Here is a 22,859-nt window from a genome sequence, read left to right on the forward strand (position 1 = left end):
CTCTCTCCTCTCCCTCCACCCCTCCCACCCCAGAGCACCCCTCCCCCCTCTCCCCTCCTGGCCCCAAGGGACCCCTCTCCCCTTTACCTTCTCCCCTCTCCCCTTTCCCCTCTCAGCCCCAAGGACCTCTCTCCCCTCTCCCTTCTCCCCTCTCCCCTCCCAGCCCCAAGAGGACCCTTCTCCCCCCTCCCCTCCCACCCCAGAGGACCCCTCTCCTCTCTCCCTTCTCCCCTCTCCCCTTTCCCCTCCCACCCTAGAGGACACCTCTATCCTCCCCCCTCCCCCCTCCTGGCCCCAAGGACCTCTCTCCCCTCTCCCTTCTCCCCTCCCAGCCCCGAGGGGACCCTTCTCCCCTCTCCCCTCCCACCCCAGAGGACTCCTCCCCCCTCTCCCTTCTCCCCCTCACCCCTCCCAGCCCCGAGGGGACGCCTGTCTCCTCTCCCTTCTCCCCTCTCTCCTCCCCCCTCTCCCCTTCCAGCCCCGAGGGGACTCCTCTCCCCTCCCCCCCCCGCCCGCTCCCTGCCGCAGCCCGAGCGGCGCCGGGCCCCGCCGGCGGGGGGCGCCGCAGCGCAGCGGCGAGGCGGGGGCGGCAGGGGGCGCTGCGGGCGCTCGGCCGGGCAGCGCGGCGGCGGCGGCGGCGGCGGCGGCGGGAGGCGGGAGGCGGGAGGGCGGCGGGCGGGCGGGCGGCCATGGCCGGGGCGCGCGGCGGGCGGGCGGGGCCGGCGGTGGCGGCGCGGCTGCTCCGCCTGGAGGCGCGGCTGGCGCGGGCGGAGCGGCAGCTGCGGGCGGCGCTGGCGCTGCGCGGCCGCCTCGAGGCGCTGGAGCGGCGCCTGGGGGAGCGCGGCGGCGGTGGCGGCGGCCCCCCCGGGGGCCCGGGCGCGGGGCCGGTGAGCCTGGAGGACGTGTGGGTGCACTTCAGCGAGCGCGAGTGGCGGGCGCTGCGCGGCTGGCAGCGGGCCCTGCACCGCGCCGTCATGAGGAGCAACTACGACCTGCTGCTCTCCCTCGGTGAGCGCCGCGGCGGCGGCGGGGGGGGGGCGGGGGCAGGGGGGGGGGCTCCCCGCCGCCCCGTCCTCACCTCTCGCCTCCGCAGACCAGGCCGAGCCCGCGCCGGGACCCCGCGCCCGCCGGCGACACCGGGACCTCCCACCCGAGGGCCGCGAGCGCCGCGACGGTGAGTGGCACCGGGCGTCGGGGCCCCTCTGCTCGCCCCTGGGCAGCTCGGGGCGTTGGGGCTCTTCTCACCCTCGGCCTCTCCCCGGGCGTTGGGGCCCGTCCACTCGCCCCCGGCCTCTCCCCGGGCAGCTCGAGGTGTCGGAGCCCGTCCGCTCGCCCCTGGCCTCTCCCCAGGTGGCCTGAGGTGTTGGCCCGGGCGTCAGGGCCTGTCTCCTTGCCCCCGGCCTCTGCCCGGGCAGCCTGAGGCGTCGAGGCTCTTCTCCTCACCCTTCGGCCTCTCCCCCCGCGTTAGGGCCCGTCCGCTCGCCCCCGGCCTCTCCCCGGGCAGCTCGAGGTGTCAGGGCCTGTCCGCTCACCCCTGGCCTCTCCCCGGGCATCGGGGCCTGTCCGCTCGCCCCTGGCCTCTCCCCAGGTGGCTCGAGGTGTCAGGACTCTTCTCCTTGCCCCCGGCCTCTCCCCGGGCAGCTCGAGTCATCGGGGCTCTTCTTGCCCCTGGCCTCTCCCCGGGCGTCGGGGCCCGTCCGCTCACCCCCAGTCTCTCCCTGAGCAGTCCGAGACATCAGGGCTCTCCTCACCCTTCAGCGTCTCCTCAGGCAGCTCGAGGCATCGGGGCCCATCTGCTCGCCCCCGGCCTCTCCCTGGACATCCGGGCTCTTCTCCTCGCCCTTCGGCCTCTCCCCAGGCAGCTCAAGGCGTTGGGGCCAATCTGCTTGTCCCTGCCCTCTCCACAGGCATCGGGGCTCTTTTCCTCGCCCCTGGCCTCTCCCCGGGCAGCTCAAGGCATTGGGGCCCATCTACTCACCCCGGCCTCTCCCCGAGTGGCCCGAGGCATCAGGGCTCTTCTCCTCGGTCTCTTGTCAGGCAGCTCATGGCATCGGGACCCGTCCGCTCACCCCCGGCCTCTCCCTAGGTGTCAGGGCTCTTCTCCTCGCCCTTTGGCCTCTCCCCGAGTGGCTCCAGGTGCCGGGGCCCATCTCCTCGTCCCTGGCCTCTCCCCGGGCGACTCAAGGCGTCAGGGCTCTTCTCCTCACCCCCGGCCTCTCCCCACGGCTCCCACTTCATCTTCCAAGCCTTGGCAGCTTGGCGTCTCATCGCTACCTCCTTTACCGGAGGGCTGGGGCCGAGCTGCCCGGTTCCTTCGCCCAGCCGCTGAGCTGCCTGCTGTCGCACGTGCCAGGCCGTGCCGTTACCCCGTCTGTATCACCAGCCCCGGCGGGGTGGTTCCCACCTTCCCGGTTCGGCGGCGGGCTGCTTGAAACCGCTCCCTGGTCCGTTTGCACAAGCGTGCACGACATCACTTTTATGCACATGCAAAGTTTTGCTCTGATTCATTGATCACGTTACACAGGTGTAAAGGTAGGGTAATCTGTAGGGAGTCAACCCATCTCTTCTCCCACGTATTTCATGGGCATCTCTTTCTTTTTTTCAGTAAGTCTCACTCATAATTCTCTCTCACTAAGTTTTCTAACCTTTTCTAAGCTATCAAGTAGTGGATTCCCAGCAGTGCTTTCCTGAAGGGCTGGAGCAGAGCTGTGCATCTCGCTGAGGGACGGAAAAGGGAATGGCATAATTATGGTAGAGCCGAAATAGGAACGGAGCCAGAGAGCTACAGTTCAGGCAATGCTTTCCTCACCCAGGGCTACATATAATCTGTCTGCATTAGCTGATGGGTGCTACAGCAAATGTATATTACGCTTGCATGAAACACTTGTGTGTTTCTGAAGCTTCAACATGTGCTCAGGATTTGGCTACAAATATATGTAGTTCTGTCTGAGAGATCTTGGTCAGCAAGAACTGGAATTGAAGTGAGGTTTTCCTTGGTACATGAACTGGAACAGAGCTGCTGTGCCTGAGGTGGGATGAGGCTTGGAACTAATTCTGTATATGGAATTAAAATAAAATTTCTCCCTACAAACAGAGCATCCAGTTTATACAGAAGACAATTTAATTGACATTAAGCAAGAGGAAGAGCTGTGTGCTGCAGATCTGCAGGATGTGGAGGGTACAGAAGCTGCTGAAGAGCCCTGCCTAGGTGAGTAACTGCGTACCTCAGGGGGGAAACGAAACCGAGGGATTGAATTCCAAGCTTTTTACCTCTCCTTTATAAAAAGCTCACAAGTTTCAAACAGACTTGCCACCAGTCCTGACTGATAAGCAGCTGGTATTTCAGCTTTCCCTTCTCACAGTCATTTTTGAGTTTGTAGAATATGTGGCTGCTTTTCATCTAAGCAGCACAGCGTGGAATAGGAAACATTTCATTACCCCTTAAACTCCTTACTCTGCATCCCTCGAGTTGACAGCTGTAAGCTGGTCAGAAAGCTAGTGCAAAGTGGACTATTATTCACTTTTGGGGGCCAATAGGTTAATCTGGAGGAGGAAAAATCAGTGACAGAATGAGGTATGCGGTTGGTGCAGCCTGCTGCACACATGTCTGAAGAGAGAAGCAGGACTGCGTGTGCTGTTCTGGCTCCAGAGGAACTGGACTGGCTGTGGCAGGTCCTTTGCTGCTCTGCTCCGTGTCCCCTGTGGTCTTCCCATGGATTCTGCAAGGCTACAGTGCCTGTTCTCCTGCATATCCAGCATTTTCAGGCTGCCTTTTCCCTTCCCCCTTCACCTTTCGTCCATGTTTTTTCTGACATGAATGAACACACTGACATCTTGGCAGCGCTGTTCCTGTAACAGATGGTACTGCTAAAACTGCTCAGCGCAGAGATTTGTTTCTTGCCTTCTCATTTTGGTGGTGCCTCCTTGCATTTCAGAAACCTGTGCTGCTTCGGAGTGTGACTGTCCTCACTGTACAAAGGGCAGCAGCTCTAAGCGTTGGCTCCATGTTGGCTGATTTTACTTAGCCTCTAGTGTGTAACGCAATCTGGGATTTTTAGACCTTTCCATCAGATTTCATTAATAAGCTGGTTTATGGGAGCTTGTGTAAAATTTAGGGCTGACATGTAGGTGGTGGGGAGCACATTTCACAGTGGTGAAATTCTGACCTTAAGCACTTTTGATATGCTTGTCATGAATCTTCTCCTCCAGTGGAGCAAGCATTTTATGGGCCTGACGCTTCAAGTCAGACCAAGAAAGGCCAAGAAGTTCATGTCAGGGAGCTGCCAGATGCAGAGGGTGAAGACCCCCCTGGAGACCCTTACGCAGGTGAGGATTCCATGGAAAAACTCCCAGTGTAGGAATTTCTGTCTCAGGTGGCTCTCAATGGCTGTGCTTTCCCTGAGGCTTTCTCAGGACTTTTCTTACCCTTGTGAATCCCCAAATCTTCCATGTTTTGCATCTTTCTTCGATGTCTCTCTGTTGTATAAATTCTCCCCAATGAACAGGGTTTCAGACTTGTACAACTGATGTTTTGTCTTGGATTAAACAAGAGGAGGAGCCCTACCTCCATGAACGACAAGACTTGGAGGAAGAAGAAATGTCTGCAGATCCCAGTACAGGTCAGTAGTGGATTTGATCTGAGATTTCCAGGAACGGTAAATCTTTAGAGTATTTTTGATGCGTATTAAATGCCACGGCTATAGAACATAAGCCATGAATGAACTGGTACAAACCTCAGTCTACTAGTTTATATTTCTCCACAGAATTTTCAGGTTCTGTCAGCTGAAGAGTCACCTTCCTCCCTCAGGTGGCCTAAAGCTGTTATAAACACAGTCTTGGTTTTCTATTTAGGAAGCAAAGTTGTGTGCTCAGGCCTTACAGATTGAGTTTGTTCTTCCGACCGGCTTGTTAGTGTCTAGATCTGGAACCAATGAACATGGAGCCCTGACTTCATGTTCCCAAGCAGGAGAGCTAACTTGGCACAAAAAAGAAGGCAGCTTTAATGCAAAGCAATTTCAGGACCTGCTGAATGGAGATGTCCGTGCTAACATTCATGCAGAGGTGTTTTTTGTACGGAGCACACTTGGAATATGGATCATGCTTGAGATGCAGTTAATATGATTCTCTTTAGATCAAGACTTAACCTCAGGGATGGGGTGTATAGATTTAGATAGGGATATTAAATACAATCTCTTAGGCCACAATCCAGGACAATTCAGTATAACTCTTAAGTGCTTAACTGACAAGGAGGTGCAAAGAAATATTTTGCATAGAGATCTGTTGGTAGCCTGGAATTCCTTCACTTCCTGTAAATAATTTAGACATTCATGAACAGATGATGAAATCAGTATAGACTAAACCAATGTATAAACTCTCAGCACGTCAGTAACTCTGTGGGAACTGCCCGCGTGAGTGGTTTTACCCCACAGGAAAAAGATGATCCAGGATACTGCCCTAGTATAAAGCTGGATCAGCTCAACCTAAATCCTTCCTGAGAGATACTTGTTCAAACTGCTCTTAAAGACTTCAGAGAGTCGGACTCCCTGTCTGACTCAGGCCGTCTCTTCCAGACCATACTTCTAAAGTATAACCTGCAGTTACTGTGGCGAGAGGACACGCATAAACACTTCCTGTAGAACAGCTGGTGCTTTTTATGGTCACACTCGAGCAGTGTAGATGACTTTGGCCTCAACTGAGTGGCGCTGCTGAGAAACACTTGGTCCCCTATGATGCAAAATGTAGTGGAGTCTTGCTATAGCAACAGTCAGGTGTTGGAAGGGTCACAGATCTTAGGGAAGAGAAGAATGCTGGTGCACTAGAGGGCAAAAATAATCTTGAAAATGAAACACTGGATATTTGTCATGGGAAACAATAGTTCCTTAAAGAAAGAGGGAATTTGCAGGTCAGGAGAATAGCAGAGAGGGAAAAGGGGGGGGGGGGGGGGCTAAGCAGCTAAGACACCAAGTACCTTTTTGGGTTGGACAATTGGGAGAAGAAAGCAGGAGAGGTGTCTAGGCAAAGGCGGTCTGACTGAAAGCTCTTAGCCGGGGCACAGCTGTGTATGGAGCCTGAGCTTTGTGTGAGCCCTGGGGTCCTCATGCCAGGCATTTTTGGGGATCACCTGTGAGGTGGAAGAACCTTCCTCTTCGCTCAGCGTTGATCTGAGGTTACCTGAGCAAAGATAAGGCAGGAAAGGATTTCCCTTCAGGAGTCCCGCCTGTAGAGACACTAGTTCACATACAAGAAGGGTTCGTTTGCACTGTCTCACTTGGCTACCTTAGGTGTGTTAGCTTGGACTCTTGCTTCTCTAGATACTTGGTGGAGTCTCCAAAGAAGAACTGAGATGTGACGCTGTCCACTCTGTTGATTACACGGGAAATTCAGGTCTGAAACTCAGTACCTAAATGAGAGGGTGAAGATGAGACATTGTGACTCTTTCTCCTGGAGACTGGTTTTCAGAGGCTTGAAGTATCTGCAGGGCTTTTAGACAGAGGAGTGAAGTACCTTTCATAGTCAGGGATCGAAACTTTTGTATCCAGCCATTAAACAATGACATTTCTTGTTGCAGTGAACATACATAAAGTGCAAAGCAAACTTGATACTGCATCTGTTGTTTTTAGAGTGATGCTCTAAAAATACTTGATACTGCATCAGGGATTTAAAAATCAATTGCAAAGAGACCTTTTGTTTCCTGGAGATTTGTTTTGGTGAAATGCTGGTACCTGCCCTCCCCTTCGGTATTAATGCCTCCCATCTTATTTACTTTGCTTGTTTGTCTGTTCGTGCAATGTGGCCATAGACTTGGGGGGGTAAGTTCTGTGATACTCTTAAGAGGCTTTCTTAATTAAAAGACTGTAACATCTGTCTGTTCTAGTGAATGATGAAAACACAAGGAGTAATCCTCAGGCAGATTGTTTTGAAAGCACCGTGTGTGACTCTGATGTACCGGGAACACCTGGAGAGAAGGCTTCCAAGGATCCCAGCCCTGGAGTGACATGGGACAGTCAGTGGAATTCAGAAATCATGGAAGCAGCCACCACCGGGAACAACACTGGGGATTACACTCGCAGTGACCAGCGGTTTGGTGAGCACTCAGATTTCGTCAGCACTCAGGAAAACAATGTTGGAGAGAGACCACATGCATCCAACAAATGTGAGAGGAGCTCTAGCCAGCAAGGGCATCTTCAGACCCCCCAGGGAGCCCAAGGAGGGGGGATGTTTCCAGGCCCCACGTCTGAGGACGGTCTCGGCGACAGGGTGTTCCATACGCCGCGCTCGCACCCACGAGCTCCAGGTGAGGAACGCCTCGGGCAGAGGGCTGCTCCTGACTGCCGAGAGGGACTGTCCCCAGGGCAGCAGGCAGTGGCCTGCACTGAGCACGGACAAAACCCTACAGGCACAGCCAGGCTCAGTGACCACAGCGGCCTTCGTGGAGGGGATCAGCCACCTGCATGCACAGAAAGTGGGGAGAACATCTCTGCTGAAAACCCGTTAACCAGCCCCTGCCGGGACCACCCCGGGGACAAGTCAGACGCGTGTGCCACGTGTGGGCAGCACTGCCCGCCCCGGGGCAGCTTGGCAAGCCAGCAGCAGAGCCAGGGGAAAGGGAAGTCCTACATATGCAGCGACTGTGGGAAAAGCTTCATTTGCTATTCCTGGCTTGTCAGACACCAGATGACTCACACAGGAGAGAGGCCGTACAAGTGCTCTGAGTGTGACAAAAGCTACAGGAGAAAGGATTATCTTCTGAAGCACCAGCGCCGGCATTCGGGAGAAAGGCTGTTCCAGTGCCACCTGTGCAGGAAAGGGTTTGTGCTCAGGAAGAGTCTCCTTAAGCATCAGGAAAGTCACGTGCAAGAAACACAGGTAACTTTAGCCAGCTGGCATGGCGCAGACATCAGGGGATCTGTGACGCCCTCCGTGTAGCGAAGCCTGTCCAGCCGCGGGTTTCACAGGCTGTTCGGATATCGCCCGTGCTGGGCGGGAAGGCAGGATAGCAGCAGGATCGCCCAGCTCTGGGCTGGACCGTGGCAGGAGGAGGGTGTTGAACAGCCGTTCAATCCCCCTCCAAGGGAAGGGGAGAACACTGGATATTTGTCTTTGCAGGCTGCTTTGAAGCAGTCCATGGAGCTGTTCTGCAGCTTCTGCTGGTGACTCTATCTGTCGCTATTTGAGACATATTACTGCCAGCAGTGAATCTGCTCAGGGGAGAAATCAGATCGATGAAACTACTGGGAAAGCTTCAGGCTAGAGAATATCTGAAAGGTTTCCCCTAGGCTTCTTGGAGCCGAGTTGAGAGCAGAGACCAGGCCCCTTGGTCTAAAAACAAATGAGTTAAAGTTACTAATTATCCACTAAACAAGTGAAGCAGTGCCAGGAAACACCCACTAGTGTGAAATGCTTAGGAAAAGCAAGTGTTAACCCTGTGGTTGGAAGAGCCACTTGGACCATTTAAGGGAAGCCTCCAGAGCAAGTAGCAAGTGGATAGCAGGTAGCAGAGTTTGAGAGGTAGCTTGTTCCTACAGGTAAACCAGAGGAGCTCTGGGGGTTCGGTACTGCTGAACCTCGCCTCAGCTGAAGGGAGGCAGAGAGGATCCTGAAGGTGGGGGGCTGACCTGCCTAATGTGTTGTAAAATGACCAGAAAGCCTAGGACATGGTTTTCGCTTTGCACAGCCATAAACTTTGTTCTGCTGCACTTACTTAACATGTCATTACAGGTCTGGTGTATATATATTTATGTACGGTTTTCTGTATCCAATGAAAACAGAAAATTTAAATGTTTGCTAACTGTTCTCCTTCAGAAGCTGTATTTTTACCCATATTTAATGTTTCTTAAGGGGGAGAGCTGGTGAGAGCCTGACATGGTGTGACACTGCAAGGACGCAATACATTCCTTTTAGTAATACAAAATTCTGGATGAATATCTGCAGCCTTGCTGTCAATGCTACTGAGCCTTGTGAAAACGTATGGAAGCAGCAGCACTGGCTGAGCTGGGCAAGAACCAACCCATTTTGATTCAGGGTTTATTTCATCTCAGACAGTTGTGACAAGCTATATTAAGCAGCCATTTTACTCGCATGTTTCCACTTAAATTTTGTTAGGATGCTTCTTTTATGGCTGGAAATTTCTCTTTTTATAATTACAGTTGTTAGGGATACTCTGTGAGCTTGGAAGTGAGTCATTCACAGAATCACAGAATGGTTTAGGTTGGCAGGGACCTCTGGAGATCATCTGGTCCAACCCAAGCTCACCTAGAGCATGTTGCCCAGGACACTGTCCAGACGGCTTTTGATTATCTCCAAGGATGGAGACACCACAATGTCTCTGGGCAGCCTGTGCCAGTGCTCAGTCACCCTCACAGTAAATAAGTTTTTCCTCATGTTCAGACAGAGCTTCCTGTGCTTCAGTTTGTGCCTTTGCCTCTCGTCCTGTCACTGTGCACCACTGAGAAGAGTCTGACCCCAGCCTCTGTACAGCCTCCCTGCAGATACTTGTACTCATTGATAAGACCCCCACTCAGTCTCCTCTTCTCTAGGCTGAGCAGTCCCACCTCTCTCTCAGCTTATGACAGATGCTCCAGCCCCTTCATCATCTAAGCAGCCTTTCAGGGGGATCGCTCCGGTAGCTCCATGTCTCTCATGTCCTGGGGAGCCCAGCACTGGACCCAGCACTCCAGGTGTGGCCTCCCCAGGGCTGAGCAGAGGGGCAGGATCACCTCCCTTGACCTGCTGGCACAGATCTGCTCTGCCTAATGCAGCCCAGGATACCACTGGCCGTCTTGGCCACGAGGGCACGTTGCTGGCTCATGGTCACCTTGTTGTCCACCAGGACCCCAGGTCCTTCTCCGCAGAGCTGCTCTCCAGCAGGGCAGCCCCCAGCCTGTGCTGGTGCCTGGGGTTATTCCTCCCTGGTGCAGGACCCTGCGGTTGCCTTTGTTGACCTCCATGAGGTTCCTCTCTGCCCATCTCTGCAGCCTGTCCAGGTCCCTCTGAAAGGCAGCATAAACCTCTGGTGTCTCGGCCACCCCTCCCAGTTTTGGATCCTCAGCAAAGGAGGTGCTCTGTCCCTTCATCCGGGTCATGGGTGAATAAGCTGGACAATACTGGACCCAGTACTGACCCCGGGGGACACCGCTAGCTCCAGGCCTCCAACGAGACTCTGCACCGCTGACCACAACCCTCTGAGCTGCCCTTCAGCCGGTTCTCAGTCCCCCTCACTGTCCACTCATCCAGCCCGCACTGCTGAGCTTGTCGGTGAGGATGTTATGGGAGACGGTGTCAGGAGCCTTGCTGAAGCCAAGGCAGACAACCGCCCCTGCTCTCCCCTCATCTCCGCAGCCGGCTCTCAGGTGGGTTCAGCAGGGTTCCCCTGGGTGAATCCATGCTGGCTGCTCCCGGTCACCTCCTCGTCCTTTGTGTGCTTGGACGTGGTGTCCGGGATGAGCTGCTCCATCATTCTGCAGGCGAAGGAGGACAGATGAGGAAGGCAGAAGCAACAGGAGACATCCTGGGTCTTCTGCCCCCCGCGCCCCTATTTTAGAGGCAAGTCGTTGGTCTGGAAAATGCATGTAAATAACCAGCAATGGGTTCCGCTCAGGTGCAGGGCCGGAACCGGCGCTTTCTCCGGGGAGCCGAGGAGAGCCGGGGCCGCCCTTCCCCCGTGAAGCCCCCTCGGCCCCGGCCCTGGCCCCGCTGCGCCGTTGCCATGACAACGGGAGGGCGCAGCCCTGCTGTCACTGCCCTCCTCCCTCACCGTGAGGTCACGGCCGTCTCCTCCAATGAGCGCCCCCCACCTTTGCTTGCCGGCCAATAGGAGTGAGCGTGCCCGCCCCTCCCGCCCTTGCAGGGGCTGCTCCGCACGTGCTGATGTCGATTGGTTTCCGCGCCGGCCTCGCTCACCAATGGGGAGGCGGGGCGGGGGGAGGACGAGAGGCGGCCGGCCAATCGCGAAGGGAGGCGGTGCGGCGCTCCGCACGCACAGCGGGCGTCTCGCCTGATTGGTCGCCGCCCGGCGGCGCGGCGGGGTGGGGCGGTGCGGGGCGGTGCGGAGGTAAGATGGCCGCCGCGCGGAGGCGGTGAGCGCGCCGCGGGGGGAGGGCTGGGCCCGCCCCCCGCCGTCCGGGCCCGCAGTGCCGGGCGGCCCCGGGGTGCGGGGCTGGGAGAGGCCCGCGGGGCCCCGGGCAGCTGCTGGGCCGCTCTCGGCCTCCGGAGAAGCGGCGGTGGTTGCTGTCCTCCGCGAGGCCGCGTTGTCCCCCGGTGTCGCAGCCCAGCAGAGCGCCGAGCTCGGCCCTGGGGGCATCAGGATCTTCTCCGCCCCGGAGTGCGGGCGCGAGGCCCCGCAGCAGCAGCGCGGGGCGCCAGTGTGCCGTGGGGGGGAGGTGCGCGGTGTCCTCCGCGTCTGGTGCCAGGCGGGGCTGTGACACAAACGTGCCCAGGAGTCCGGTGGTGGTGGTGGAAGCGCTTGGTGGCGTGAGGCCTGGGTTAGGCTTCTTTCCAGCAACATTCGCAACGTGTCTGCGGAGTCTTCCTCTTCCCGGGCCCTTCTTGGCTCGTGCACGCCCCAGTAATCCCTGTCATCCTTTTTTTAGCAGTGAATATCTGTGGTTCCCTTCTCTTTCAATACGGCTCTCCAAAGGTCTCCTCCTCTCAGGTTGACATCCCAAGTGTAGCTCCCCGACACTCACCTTCTCCACTCTGCAGCTGGTATGAGGGGGAAGTCTTCATTTCAGTTCCCCACATGTAAACCCAGATTCTAACATTTTAGGGGATATTTGACCATCGCCCTTCTGTTGCTGCCTTCTGAATAACTGTGTAGTAAGCTTTGTGATGGAGTGTGTTAGGGTTCCTCATGGATACACTAATTGATGAACTGCATGTATGTGTATGCATACATGGTGGAAGTTACTTTAAGCATGAATCTGCATAGCAGTGGTCCATTAAGCTGATTTAAAAGGTTTTTTTTCCCCTTTCAGATCATACGCAGTTGCTCAGAGGTGGGGAAGCCGTACGCTGCTGGCTGGTCTGAGGAAAAGGGAACCAGACTCTGCGTGTTGCAGATGTCAGCTACGGTGAGGTCCACGTCTCTTTCAGTGAAATTCATCCCCATGTTTTGTTTCTCTGGGAACTCGGCTCTTTGTCTTTCACAAACATGTTTTTTCTTGAGATGTTTAGGTCTGTTTAATACTAAAACAATAGTTGATTAAAAACTCTTGAAACCTTCCTCCTGGCACGTTATTTTTGGATTTGTTCCTGTTTCTCGTTTTACGATGGTTTACTGCTCAGCACTGAACTGTCAAAATGCGACTAGTGGGGTGTATAAAAACAGTACAGTTACTTTCTATGGTTTCCCTTTACAAAATAAACCTCTCTTAAAGCAGTGGATTCACAACATGGGTCGTGACATGGGAACACCTTCTAAACATCAACGACTGTGCTCTAAGCATTTTGAGGACAGTTCTTTTGAAATTGACCCCTTAAAAATTAGAAAAAACAGACGCCTACTGAAAGAAGCTGTTCCCAAAAAATTCATTTTGGGTGAAGATGGAAACTGGCTTGTTGGAACACCTCGAAGCTTCTGTGGCGGAATAAGTAATAAAACTCGAAAACGAATCCGGAATCCCGAACACTTGAAGGTAATTAAGATATTTGCCATTATATCTACTTCTGTTAAATTAAATGAGGATAATAAGTGCGTATTTGCATGTAAAGCCCTTCAAGGAAGCAACAATACGTGAAACATGCTATTTGACACAATAAAAATGATGCTGGTGGTACAGTAGGTTTCATTTCTGTGGTCAAACTCCGATTTTGTGCCTAAATGTTTGCGTTAGGGAAAAAGTGTGATATTTGTTGGAAATCCAGTCCCACTTCATGCTGTAAAATGGATTCTCCTCCTGCGAACTTGTACACAGTAGTTTTTATGCTTACTCAGATTTCCTTTAGCTTCACTGAGGTGGTGGCATGGTGCTTGCAGGGTGGGTGTTTGGGGCTGTGAGACAGAGCCTCGGCTTCTGCTCAAGCTTCTTTCCTGGGCATTTTGTTTGGGTTGCGATCCCACCTAGTGACAAGTTTATGGAACTTAACTAGCCGAAGGATTTCTGCCAGCAGCAGGCTTGTGCAGCGGGGTCTGTTTGCTGTGCAGGCTGCACAACTTCTGAACCAGCGAGATGCATATCTGGTTGAAAGGCAAAGTACAATGTATTCAAAGGCAAACGTGTACAAACACCCAATACATACAGAATACAAATATAAAATATATATACAGTATGTATGTATATACAGCATGGAATATATAAAGGTATATACCTTTAGCATATAGCAGGTAAAGGCAAAGTATAAACTCATTCTCAGGGTTACTATATAGATAGTATGTTTGGGAAGAACAGTATAGAGTATTAATTCAGCTCAGCAGGTTGCTACTTAAACTTCAGGAGTAAAATGCTGTCAGAAATACACTGTTGGAGCTAAACAAAATATGTCATGCCTGGGCAATAAAAGAGCAGGTAAGAAGAAGGCTGCAGTGACAGTAACTGCATTCAGCACTGTTCATCTCAAAAAAAGAAAAAAAAGATTTGAAAGAAATTCAGGGAAAAATAACAGCATATATTTTTAACGTTTCTCCTTCAATATTTGCAAAAAATGCAGTATTCCTCTCTCAGTATTTATAGGGTTTATTTTTTCCTTTGTTTATCTTAACCTTTAAGTTTTCTTATTAGGGGAAAAACCTGGCAGCCAGATCTGATACTGTGGATCTGCCTCAGGAATTAAGATATTTAAAATGCATTCTTGAATATTTTCTTTCTTTGAGGTGGGTGTCTGTGATGACTGTAGTTCTTCTGCACCACCAATTTTTGACTCAGTTATTTTAGAAAGTCATTGTTTCAGTTGAGTCACATTCTTTAAATAATTTTACTAATTCTTAAGTGCATATAGAAATAAAAGTAAAGATTCGTATTTAAATTCCCTAAGTAGTATCCTGGGTATACAGTAAGATGGATGGTACTAGAAACAGTTGGTTGATGATTGCATGTTTGATACCGTTTGAAAGAGAGGGCTTTCAAGGATGCACTGCTTGCAAATGGCATTGAGTGTTGAACACTTTCTGTTTTAGGTCCCTGGGACGTTTGATAATGTTGCGGCCTGTGAGGGGAAGAACTTAGAAGACTGGCAGAAAGAACTTTACAAGAAAGTGATAAAGGAGAACTATGAATCTTTAACCTCATTGAGTAAAGGTTAGTTTTGTCTTTCTCGCTGGAGGCTGAGAGATGTATGCTGTTTCTGGGCTGTCTGTTGTCTAATAGTCCTCAAATCGCTTGATTTCTAGTGGATTAGCGCTTAGATACGTCTGAATCTTTTGTGAAAGAAGATAAGCTCCACACAGCGCTTTTTCTGTAAAAGACTGAAGGACAGTCACTTTTTTAATGCCTCTGCATCTGCTTTCTCCCTGCACTCTATCAACATTTAGTCTGTGCACATAGGTGATACCTTGCCTGTGTGACATGGATAGAGTAAGAGAGTGAAAGCATCTCCCCTGGGAAAGGGGTTCAGGTAATTATCGCTGATGGTGCCACGGGTAAAACAAGAAACAAATGGAAGAGATTTAGATACACGAGCTAATGAGCTGGTCAGGGAGCTTCTCATGTGTTAGAAGGTGAGTTTCAGTTCACTTATAAACTTAGAAAAGTATCGATTGTTCTAACTGAAATTTGCGTTTGGAAATGTCACCAGCAGTTTGCAATGAAATACAGTATCGTGAATCCTGTGGATTTGTTAACCATAGTTAAAATGTGAGTTACTCTTCATCATCCCCAAATCCTGACGTATATGCAGTTTTTGCGAGTCATTAAAGATTATTGAACTATTTTGATGCAGAAATCAACATGGATGATGTTCCAAAAAATTAGGTCTTACAGTTGGTTTTAAGTGCCAACTATACACTTCTTTTAAGTCATTATTTTTTAAATATGAAGGCGTGAACCCCTTCTGGCTCCTCAGTTTTCCACTGATTGCTTGGATTAAGAGAAGAAAGAACCTGCTCTAATTATAGGCTAAAAGTGCTTTTATTGTCCTCCGGGCTAGAGGAAGAGAGCTGCTGGGAACTCCAGCAGCCTCAGTTGTTTACTCCTGCTTATGCTTTGTGACCCTCTTCAGTTCTTGTGAGAAATGCTGATTTAGCCTGGCCTCATTCTGTTGCTATTTCCGCAGTTTCAAATATGAAATTACTTTGAAGCTTTAGAGAAACAATGAGAGAATCTAATTCTGCTTTTTTATTTTTTACATGCCTTCCATTTTATACAGTAGAAGAGCTGCACTCTGCAGACAGCCTCTCTTTTTTATGCAACTCTGATCTTAAAAAAAAAATAAATAAAAAAGTGCTGTATATTGAATTAGAAGGGGTTACTTGAGGAAAAATAAGTTGTGCATCAGGAAGACAGTTAGGACTGAATCTTTACGTACGTGCACCAGATAGCTGGATTGTTTATGATTGTAATCAATTCAAGCCCTTCCATTTTCGAACACTTATTTTTTCAACCTTTTGGATATAATTTCTGAAATATTTTTCAAAAAATTGGAAGACAAATATTGCCCCCACCCCGCTTCCAGACCACCCTCTTCGATGCCAGAGCAGCTGCAGCAATAGTTTGCTCTTATCTCCTCATCAGCTCTTTCCCTGGAGGTAAAGAGAGAGGTGTATTTAGACAGTGGGTCCCAAGATGTTCCCTCGTGCTTAGACCTTTCCCTCCTTGTACTAGGCCTGTAAAAATGGAAACTTTTAGATGTTTCTAATCGGGGCACGTTTTCACGGCACTCAGAAAACTGCATAGCACCACACTGGAGCCCCCGAACAGCAAGTCCTTGCTTCACGGCATTAGCGGGATAGAGCCTCTCGATGAAAAGGGTGCAGGAGCTTCTTAATGTGTCAGAGGAATGCATTAGTTGTCTCTTCTTACTGACTGAACTGTTTTAACTAAGTTTATAACAGAATTCTGAATGGATATTTCATCTCAGATTGGTTATAGGGTAAATATTGCTAAGTCACTGAAAACAGTGTCTAGGCAACCTTAAATATAATTGTTGGATGTCTGCTCGATCCATAGTGACCAGTGATGAAGAGAGAGGAGAAGGGTGTTTCCGATTGCTTGACTTGAAAGCTCTTTCACTTCGGTTTCTTTGGGAAAGAAAAAGGCAGTATTTTTCATGTAAATTAATGAAAATGAGTCATGTTGCCAAAAAAGGGCAAAAGTAAACTATATATAGAGACTGAAAGTGAACTGCCTGATGAAAAGCCTTCAGCACTTGTGTGTGCAACTTTGCCTACAGTCCTCTGCGTATATCAAGACAGTTAAAGTAGGCTAGGCAACATCTTTGTAATTAAAAAAAAAAACAAAAGGAAAATAACAATAATTTCCATTGTGTGTGCTTTATGCAGACCACCCTGTTCCCCAAAATGATATCCAGTCACGAGAAGCGCTGCATGTCAAGGATCAGCAAGATACTGAGGAAAGATACCTTGCTGCAAGTCTCAGCACAGGTGCGTGAGGTCTGAAACCAATCAAAAGTGAAATCTGCAAAACACTGAAGCTGTGTAGGCTTGTAGGATTTAGATGGTGGGGGGATCATAGTACATTCTTACTTTTTAATTCGAAACCTGTTTTATTTATATAGCTGTAGTTGCAATGAACCAGGAATTTTTCTTCTGTGGAGATTTTTGTTAGATCAAGTCAGATAGAGGGAATGTGTGGAATCTTCTCGTTCCAGGTTGTGGTGGGACTGTGATCAAATCTGAGAAGCAGAGTCATGCACAGAGGTCAGAGAACACAGAACTGCATGGATCATTTTCAGGAGGATCCCAAGACCCGACTTGCCAAATTTCAGACAAGGAAGTAACTTTTGAGAGTTGTCAGAACTCAGAAGCAGATCAGGCAATGGGAAGCAGAACAGGTAACAACTCTCCTGGTGACAGAGGATCTAATGAATTCGAAGAGATCCTTTTTTACCAGGATACCCACACAGGAGAAAGACTTTATCTGTGTACGGAATGTAAGAAGACTTTTAAACTGAAAATAGGACTTCTAAAACATAAGCAAATTCACACCAAAAAGAATCAGATATCCTCATACATATGTACGGACTGTGGTAAAAGCTTTGGTCGCCATGCAGATCTGATTAGACACCAAAGAACTCACACAGGAGAGAGGCCTTATAAATGTACAGAATGTGAAAAAAGTTTTACAGAAAAACCAAGACTTACAAATCACTTGCGAACTCACAACATATACATGTAATCTGTGTGCCAAAAGTTTTATTAGGATAGATTTTCCATTCATCTATGAAAAAATCCACCCAGAGATGATGGCTTATAGTCATATATTGATTATAGGGGAAGCTTTAAGATGAGAGCAGTTTTATTAAACTGAATCAAATTCAAGCATGAAATGCATCTGGTTGATGCCAGCCTAATAAGCAATGATTAGTAGCAGATTTTAATTAGTGGCCAGATGATTCGTATCTGGGAGAGGGAGGTGTATAGAGCTGTGACGGTACCAAAGGCATGATAAAAAAAAAAAATTCTGAAGCACCAAACAGCCTGTGCTGGAGAATGCCTGTATTAATGCAGAAAAATGCTGGAAGCTTTTCAAATACGAGAAGACTGTGAAAGATCAGCACAAAATATTTAGATCAGAACAGGATTGTCCGCAGAGTTATAAGCAGAAAACGGGGCTTCTAAGAGCTTACATTGAGGTAAATGATTGAGCTTGATGCAAGAATAGCAAGAAATGTTAGTTCAGCACTTACAGTCATAGGACAGTAACGATGGCAGTGAAAGCACAATTGCATGGAAATCAGACTCACACAGGTGCTTCCAACATCTCACAGTGGGTGAGAGGCTGGTTTCAGTTCTGAGATTCTGGAGAAGAGCAAGGGCATGTTCTTAATGTATGCGCAAAGTAGATGTACAATTACTGTTCTCTGTAAACTAAAGAGAGAAGCAATAGCTTCACTAACAGGGACAAGATTAACAGCCAGAAGGAGGGGAGTCCTGTGGAGACAGTGGTGATAGATCATGCACCTTCTCTGCAGGATGGGGAGGATCTGCAGTATTTTTGCGTATTCCAATTGAGTGCAAAGATTGAAAAACTAGTGTAACTTCCTAGTTCAAAGCACCGGTTTTGCAGTGAGACCTTGAATTAAGTTGATGTTCTCACCTTCCCATGAGAAATAGTAGCAAGAAACAATGGTGCTGCGATGGAGTGTGATAAATTCTGAAGGCAACTGTGTAACGCAGAGTGTGATAAATTCTGAAGGCAACTGTGTAACCTGGTTGTTACACTAGGATGGGACTAAACTTGCCCCCAAGGGATCCCTGCCAGTCCTAAATATGGGCATGGCTTACAGAAAACTCTTTTCTCCCTGGCTTCTCACTATTTCCTTCTCATAAATTACCCTGGGGACAGCTTTTCTTTCGCTGTTCTCCCATGTAACTTAATGTTTCAGTAGCCCAAAGCAGAACCTCAGTGAAAGAGCCCCTGTCGGAAACTCTGCCTCCTTCCTCCGCTGTTCTGCAAGTGCAGAGCTAAGGAGCGTCCGTCCAGGGAAAGACCAGGCAGAGACGGTCACCTAAAACAGACGTTGTATGCTCCAGAATGCTAATATTAATGTTTGTTTAGCAGGTTAAATGGAGACAGAGATTAAATGGAGTTAGAGATGCAAAGCCACACAGCAGTGGGGGTTTTCAGAATAATGATTATGTGTAGTTTCACTCGTTAAAAATTCTGAGCAGATCTTAGCATTAGTAGTGGGCATAGTGAGAATGGACGGCTAGAGGAACTGTGGCTTCTGCAAAGACAATTCTGGTTTTGTTTGAATGGTGAAAGTTCAGATTTGTAGGGAAATGCAGAGTCATACCAACTTTATGTTGAAGTGACTTGTTTGTGTCCTAAGAAATTAGTGTCTGAAATACCTGGAACTGGCAGACGCTGTATCTGTGATTTTGTGAAAATTTTATTTTCTATTGCCTATGAGCAGAAGGGCTTTGATTTGGCAAGAAGACAGCACCTAACATACTTTCTCTCTGACCTGAGACTCGGAGCATGTACAGTAAGAGAAATGTGTAACTTGAAGCTTAGAGATGTCTTCTAAGGGGCTTGGCGAAGTACTTTCTACTTGTGACAAAACATGCAGAGATTTTAATGGATTTAGAATGAAAAGGAAAATAAAAGAATCTGCCAAGCCTGTCAGCTTTAAAGGTAAGTTTTATTGGCTTTGTTTCTAACAAATACAGCAACAAACCCTTGTTCAGTTCCATCAATGCTGGTAGGAATTTTGCCATAATTGAGAATAGGCTTAGGCTCTTAATAATTAAACAGTTTGTGTGCTATAGTGATCATTCTCTCAACATACTACTGTTATATAATATAAACTCCAAAAAGTTATTTCTGAAGCTATATTTAAACAGTGTCTTTTCAGACTCCATGAAAGTAACACTAAAACTTAAAATGTAGTCAAGATTTATGCCCAGTGCTGAGGGACATGAAACATTGTTAATACACAGTGGTTACTTGGATAGGGCATTTCTGTTCCTCCTGTATCCAAAAAGCAATTCACTATAGAGCAAATTACCCTGTTTTCAAGAACTTATTTACCTATATAATGTATGAGGCCCTCTTGTAGGTGCACCTTTACTGGTCAGTGCATCTCTTGGGTACCTTCCTGTGTTATGATGCAACGATGCCCCATCTGTTACCATAGCTGAATGGTCCACACAATAAATCAGCTTCTTAAATTAAAAAAAAAGAATATAACATAAGTTTAGCATCAGAAAGCCCAGCAACATACACCATTATCCTAGTCCAAAATGTAGACTAAAGTAGAATAGAACAAGCTTGACTGAAGTGTGATTAAAAAATACAGTAATTCTTTAGTCTAGCATCTGGTAGAAGTACTTGGGAAGTTAAGATGGGAAACAAGTAGGAGGGATGTATTAACTAGCCATTCCTTGCCTGAGTCTTTGTACAGAAACACATGTGCAGGAATTGTGAGATTGTCTGGATTCCTCTCCGGGAGCTTTTGTTTCAGTTCTCTTCAATCATGAAGTTTGGCTTGCTACGGGATAAATTCTGTTCTGAACCTTGTAGTGGGGAGAGTAAGAAGTCTAAGTGAAAATCAGTGTATTTGCCTCTAAAAATAATGTTCATGCATCAGGAAATACCAGCTACTGCGTAAACTGTTGTGTTTGTGCAGTCACAGAAAAAAAGTCAGATCCTTAGCAAGTTAGGTATTTATTAAAGAGAATTTACAGTTCATTTTTTCCCCCAAAAAAAGTTACTGGTCATGTTTAATCTGAAAATGTAAAGCTTACCCTGATATATAACACCTTATCAGGAATAACAGTGACAAACACATGCAAGAATAAAATATTTCTAGTTTTAATAGCCCTTATATTCTGCTGAATGGTAGAAACAAGCTCTGGATGTAGCATATGAGAGTCTTCTGCCCTGTTTTGGTTGTGCTTTATGGTTTGCAGTCTTAAGTGTCCTTTCCCATTCTGCTCTGTTCAGTTTACAAATTACAGATTATCTGGCATTTCATGACTAATGTTGACAATAGATTGTTTCTTTTTAAAGTTTTTCTGTACTTGTCTCTCTTTTTAACTGGTCTCTTCAAATGAAGAATCTCATCTTCTGTGTTCAACTGGTGCCTTGTATGCAGTGGGTGCTACTGAAATGCAAATAAAAAATGAACTACCCAAGCTGAGATTGTGTACCTGCAGTTTCTGGGACTAAATCATCTTTCATTCTTGATGTGGCTGTTTTTTGAGTGAAAGCAATCAAAAAAGGAATCTCTTTCCCAAGCAATCCTGTCTGCTTTTGTATGGTTTTGGCTTTATCTTGCTTGACCTGCACAATTCTCATAATTTCTTCTTGCCTCACTTGTAAAACGTGCCAGTAGCATTTTCCTGCCTGTTGTTGATACTGTGAGTGTGCGTGTAGGAAAGATTGTGGGGTGCTTTACCCAATGGCCATGGGGCACCCTGATATAAAGGAGACCACTGACGCCATATTTCATCCTTTACGCCTTCGTCTCCTGTCGCTGGATCCAGACACTGCTCAGATACACGGTCATCAGCAATTCTCTGTTTTGTGGCAGAAAAGACCCACGAAATCCAAAGCAGGATCTAAAGCATGCAGGAGGGCTTGAAGAGCCTCACCCTGCTTTGACTTGGGATTTGCCATTTTGCAACGAGGTTTTGAGCCAGCACAGATTTGGGGAAGATGCCGGATTTCCAGTGCCGAACAGTGCAGACGAGCATGGAGGGACCTTGCAGGTGTTTCTCAGGACCTCCCTGGCATGACCGTATCCCAGGCTGGAAGCACGGTCCTTGCCGTGAAGGGAAGCTCCGTTTTCCTTGCCCACTCACCACCCAACCTACCCAGCAAAGCTGCCCAGACCGTGTGTGGGTGCCGGTTGCTGTGATGGGGCCTGGGAAGGAATTCCTGCCGGGATTTGGGCGCCTGTGCTGTGGGCTCTGCACCTGGGCTAGTTACCTGCTCCCTCCTCGTGGTCCCTGGAGAGGAACGGGTGCTCCTGAAGCGTGATTTACCTGCCCTGCTGTAGATGGGTGAGATGAGCGGTGCCCTAGAGGTGCCCTTTTCTCTCCAAAGGCTATAAGGAAGGTTTAGACCATGAGATCAGTTATAAATGTCTATTAGAGGTAAGACCAGGCAAAATTAGTCATACCCTGGACACTATTTCACTATTGATGTGTAAAAGGAGGTCTGATGCAGAAACTGTATTTTTGACACAGTTAATGACTGTTCTTGGCTGCTGGTTAGAGAATCAATGAGAGGAACCACCCTTGATCCAGGGCTAAGCAGGGGACATGATCTGCTTCAAGATGCTTGTGCTACTTTGTGACAGTAGCCATAATGAGCTAAAACTCAACATCTGTGTAGGGACAAAAAAAATAAATAACATCTGTTAAATTGCCATGTTTCAATTAAAAAAGATAAACTATGAGAAGCAGAAAGCATGTTAAAAGTGCATTAAAGGAGCTGCTAAAAGGGTGAATAGCTTACAGGGACTGCTGAAGCAGTTTAAGACAATTTAAGGAGCTAAGAGTAAAGACGTGCTACTTGCCAGAAAGGCAAGAAAAGGACTGCACAAGTCCCCTACCCCCTAAACAGTCATGGTTTGACGCAAATAAACCAAGTTACTAGAAATAAAAAGGCATCCTTTGGACAGTGGAAGTCATATTCAAATGCACAAACAGGAAGGGGGATAAACCTTGGTGAGCTGAGTATGGAATAAGTGTAAGGCAAGGTACAGAGAGTTTGAACTTTCTTGGGATGAAAAACTAAGTTTAGTCGCGGCACCTGGCAGAACGTGAAGCAAACGCACGCTACAGAGAAAATGATGCACCCAGCCGCCTTCATCAAATAAAATAAACCTCGGAGCAGCAGCTCGGAGGCCCCCGGGTCCGGCAGGGCAATGCCACAGCTTTGCCTTGCCTGATGGGGCCGGCTTGTCTCCTGCTCCCTTCACCTGCAGAGCGGAGACAGCAAGTTTCACAGCGTGACTTGGAGAAAAGGAAGCAGTGTCCAAAGACTATTCTCGTGAAAGACATGGAAGACTTAAATGCTTTCTCTTGCTAGAGTAAAGCTGCGAAAAGACTGGGCACACGCAGACTATTTTCCAGCTTTACTTTCAAAGATAGCAAAATAAATTCTCTATGCTTCAGCTTTGCCCTGAGCCAGTGCTCACCGTGGCCTGGATCGCTGCTTAGCTGAGTGTTTTTGTTCACTGGTGCCGTTTTTATTTTGCAAAGACTTCATCTCATCACCGATGCTCCCGGAGAGCCC

The 22,859-nt window shown here is 48.8% G+C and overlaps 2 protein-coding genes across 2 annotated transcripts; both read left to right on the top strand.

Annotated features, from left to right (window-relative positions):
• Positions 1 to 689: 689 nt before the first annotated feature.
• Positions 690 to 8,793, top strand: LOC135327404 (zinc finger protein 282-like). The gene is made up of 7 exons (XM_064505606.1): positions 690 to 1,008; positions 1,094 to 1,174; positions 3,095 to 3,208; positions 4,210 to 4,326; positions 4,506 to 4,619; positions 6,875 to 7,294; positions 7,397 to 8,793. The coding sequence occupies exons 1-7, from the start codon at positions 690 to 692 to the stop codon at positions 7,924 to 7,926; spliced, it is 1,695 nt and encodes a 564-aa protein (XP_064361676.1). The 3' UTR covers positions 7,927 to 8,793.
• A 2,192-nt stretch (positions 8,794 to 10,985) lies between these two features.
• On the top strand, positions 10,986 to 20,754 carry LOC135327405 (zinc finger protein 436-like). The gene is made up of 6 exons (XM_064505609.1): positions 10,986 to 11,050; positions 11,973 to 12,068; positions 12,375 to 12,632; positions 14,111 to 14,231; positions 16,430 to 16,531; positions 16,759 to 20,754. Exons 2-6 carry the CDS (start codon positions 12,057 to 12,059, stop codon positions 17,283 to 17,285), a joined length of 1,020 nt encoding a protein of 339 aa, XP_064361679.1. The 5' UTR covers positions 10,986 to 11,050; positions 11,973 to 12,056; the 3' UTR covers positions 17,286 to 20,754.
• Positions 20,755 to 22,859: the final 2,105 nt, after the last annotated feature.

Source organism: Dromaius novaehollandiae, chromosome 2 (genome assembly GCF_036370855.1).
Source record: "Dromaius novaehollandiae isolate bDroNov1 chromosome 2, bDroNov1.hap1, whole genome shotgun sequence".
NCBI classification, from domain to species: Eukaryota; Metazoa; Chordata; class Aves; order Casuariiformes; family Dromaiidae; genus Dromaius; species Dromaius novaehollandiae.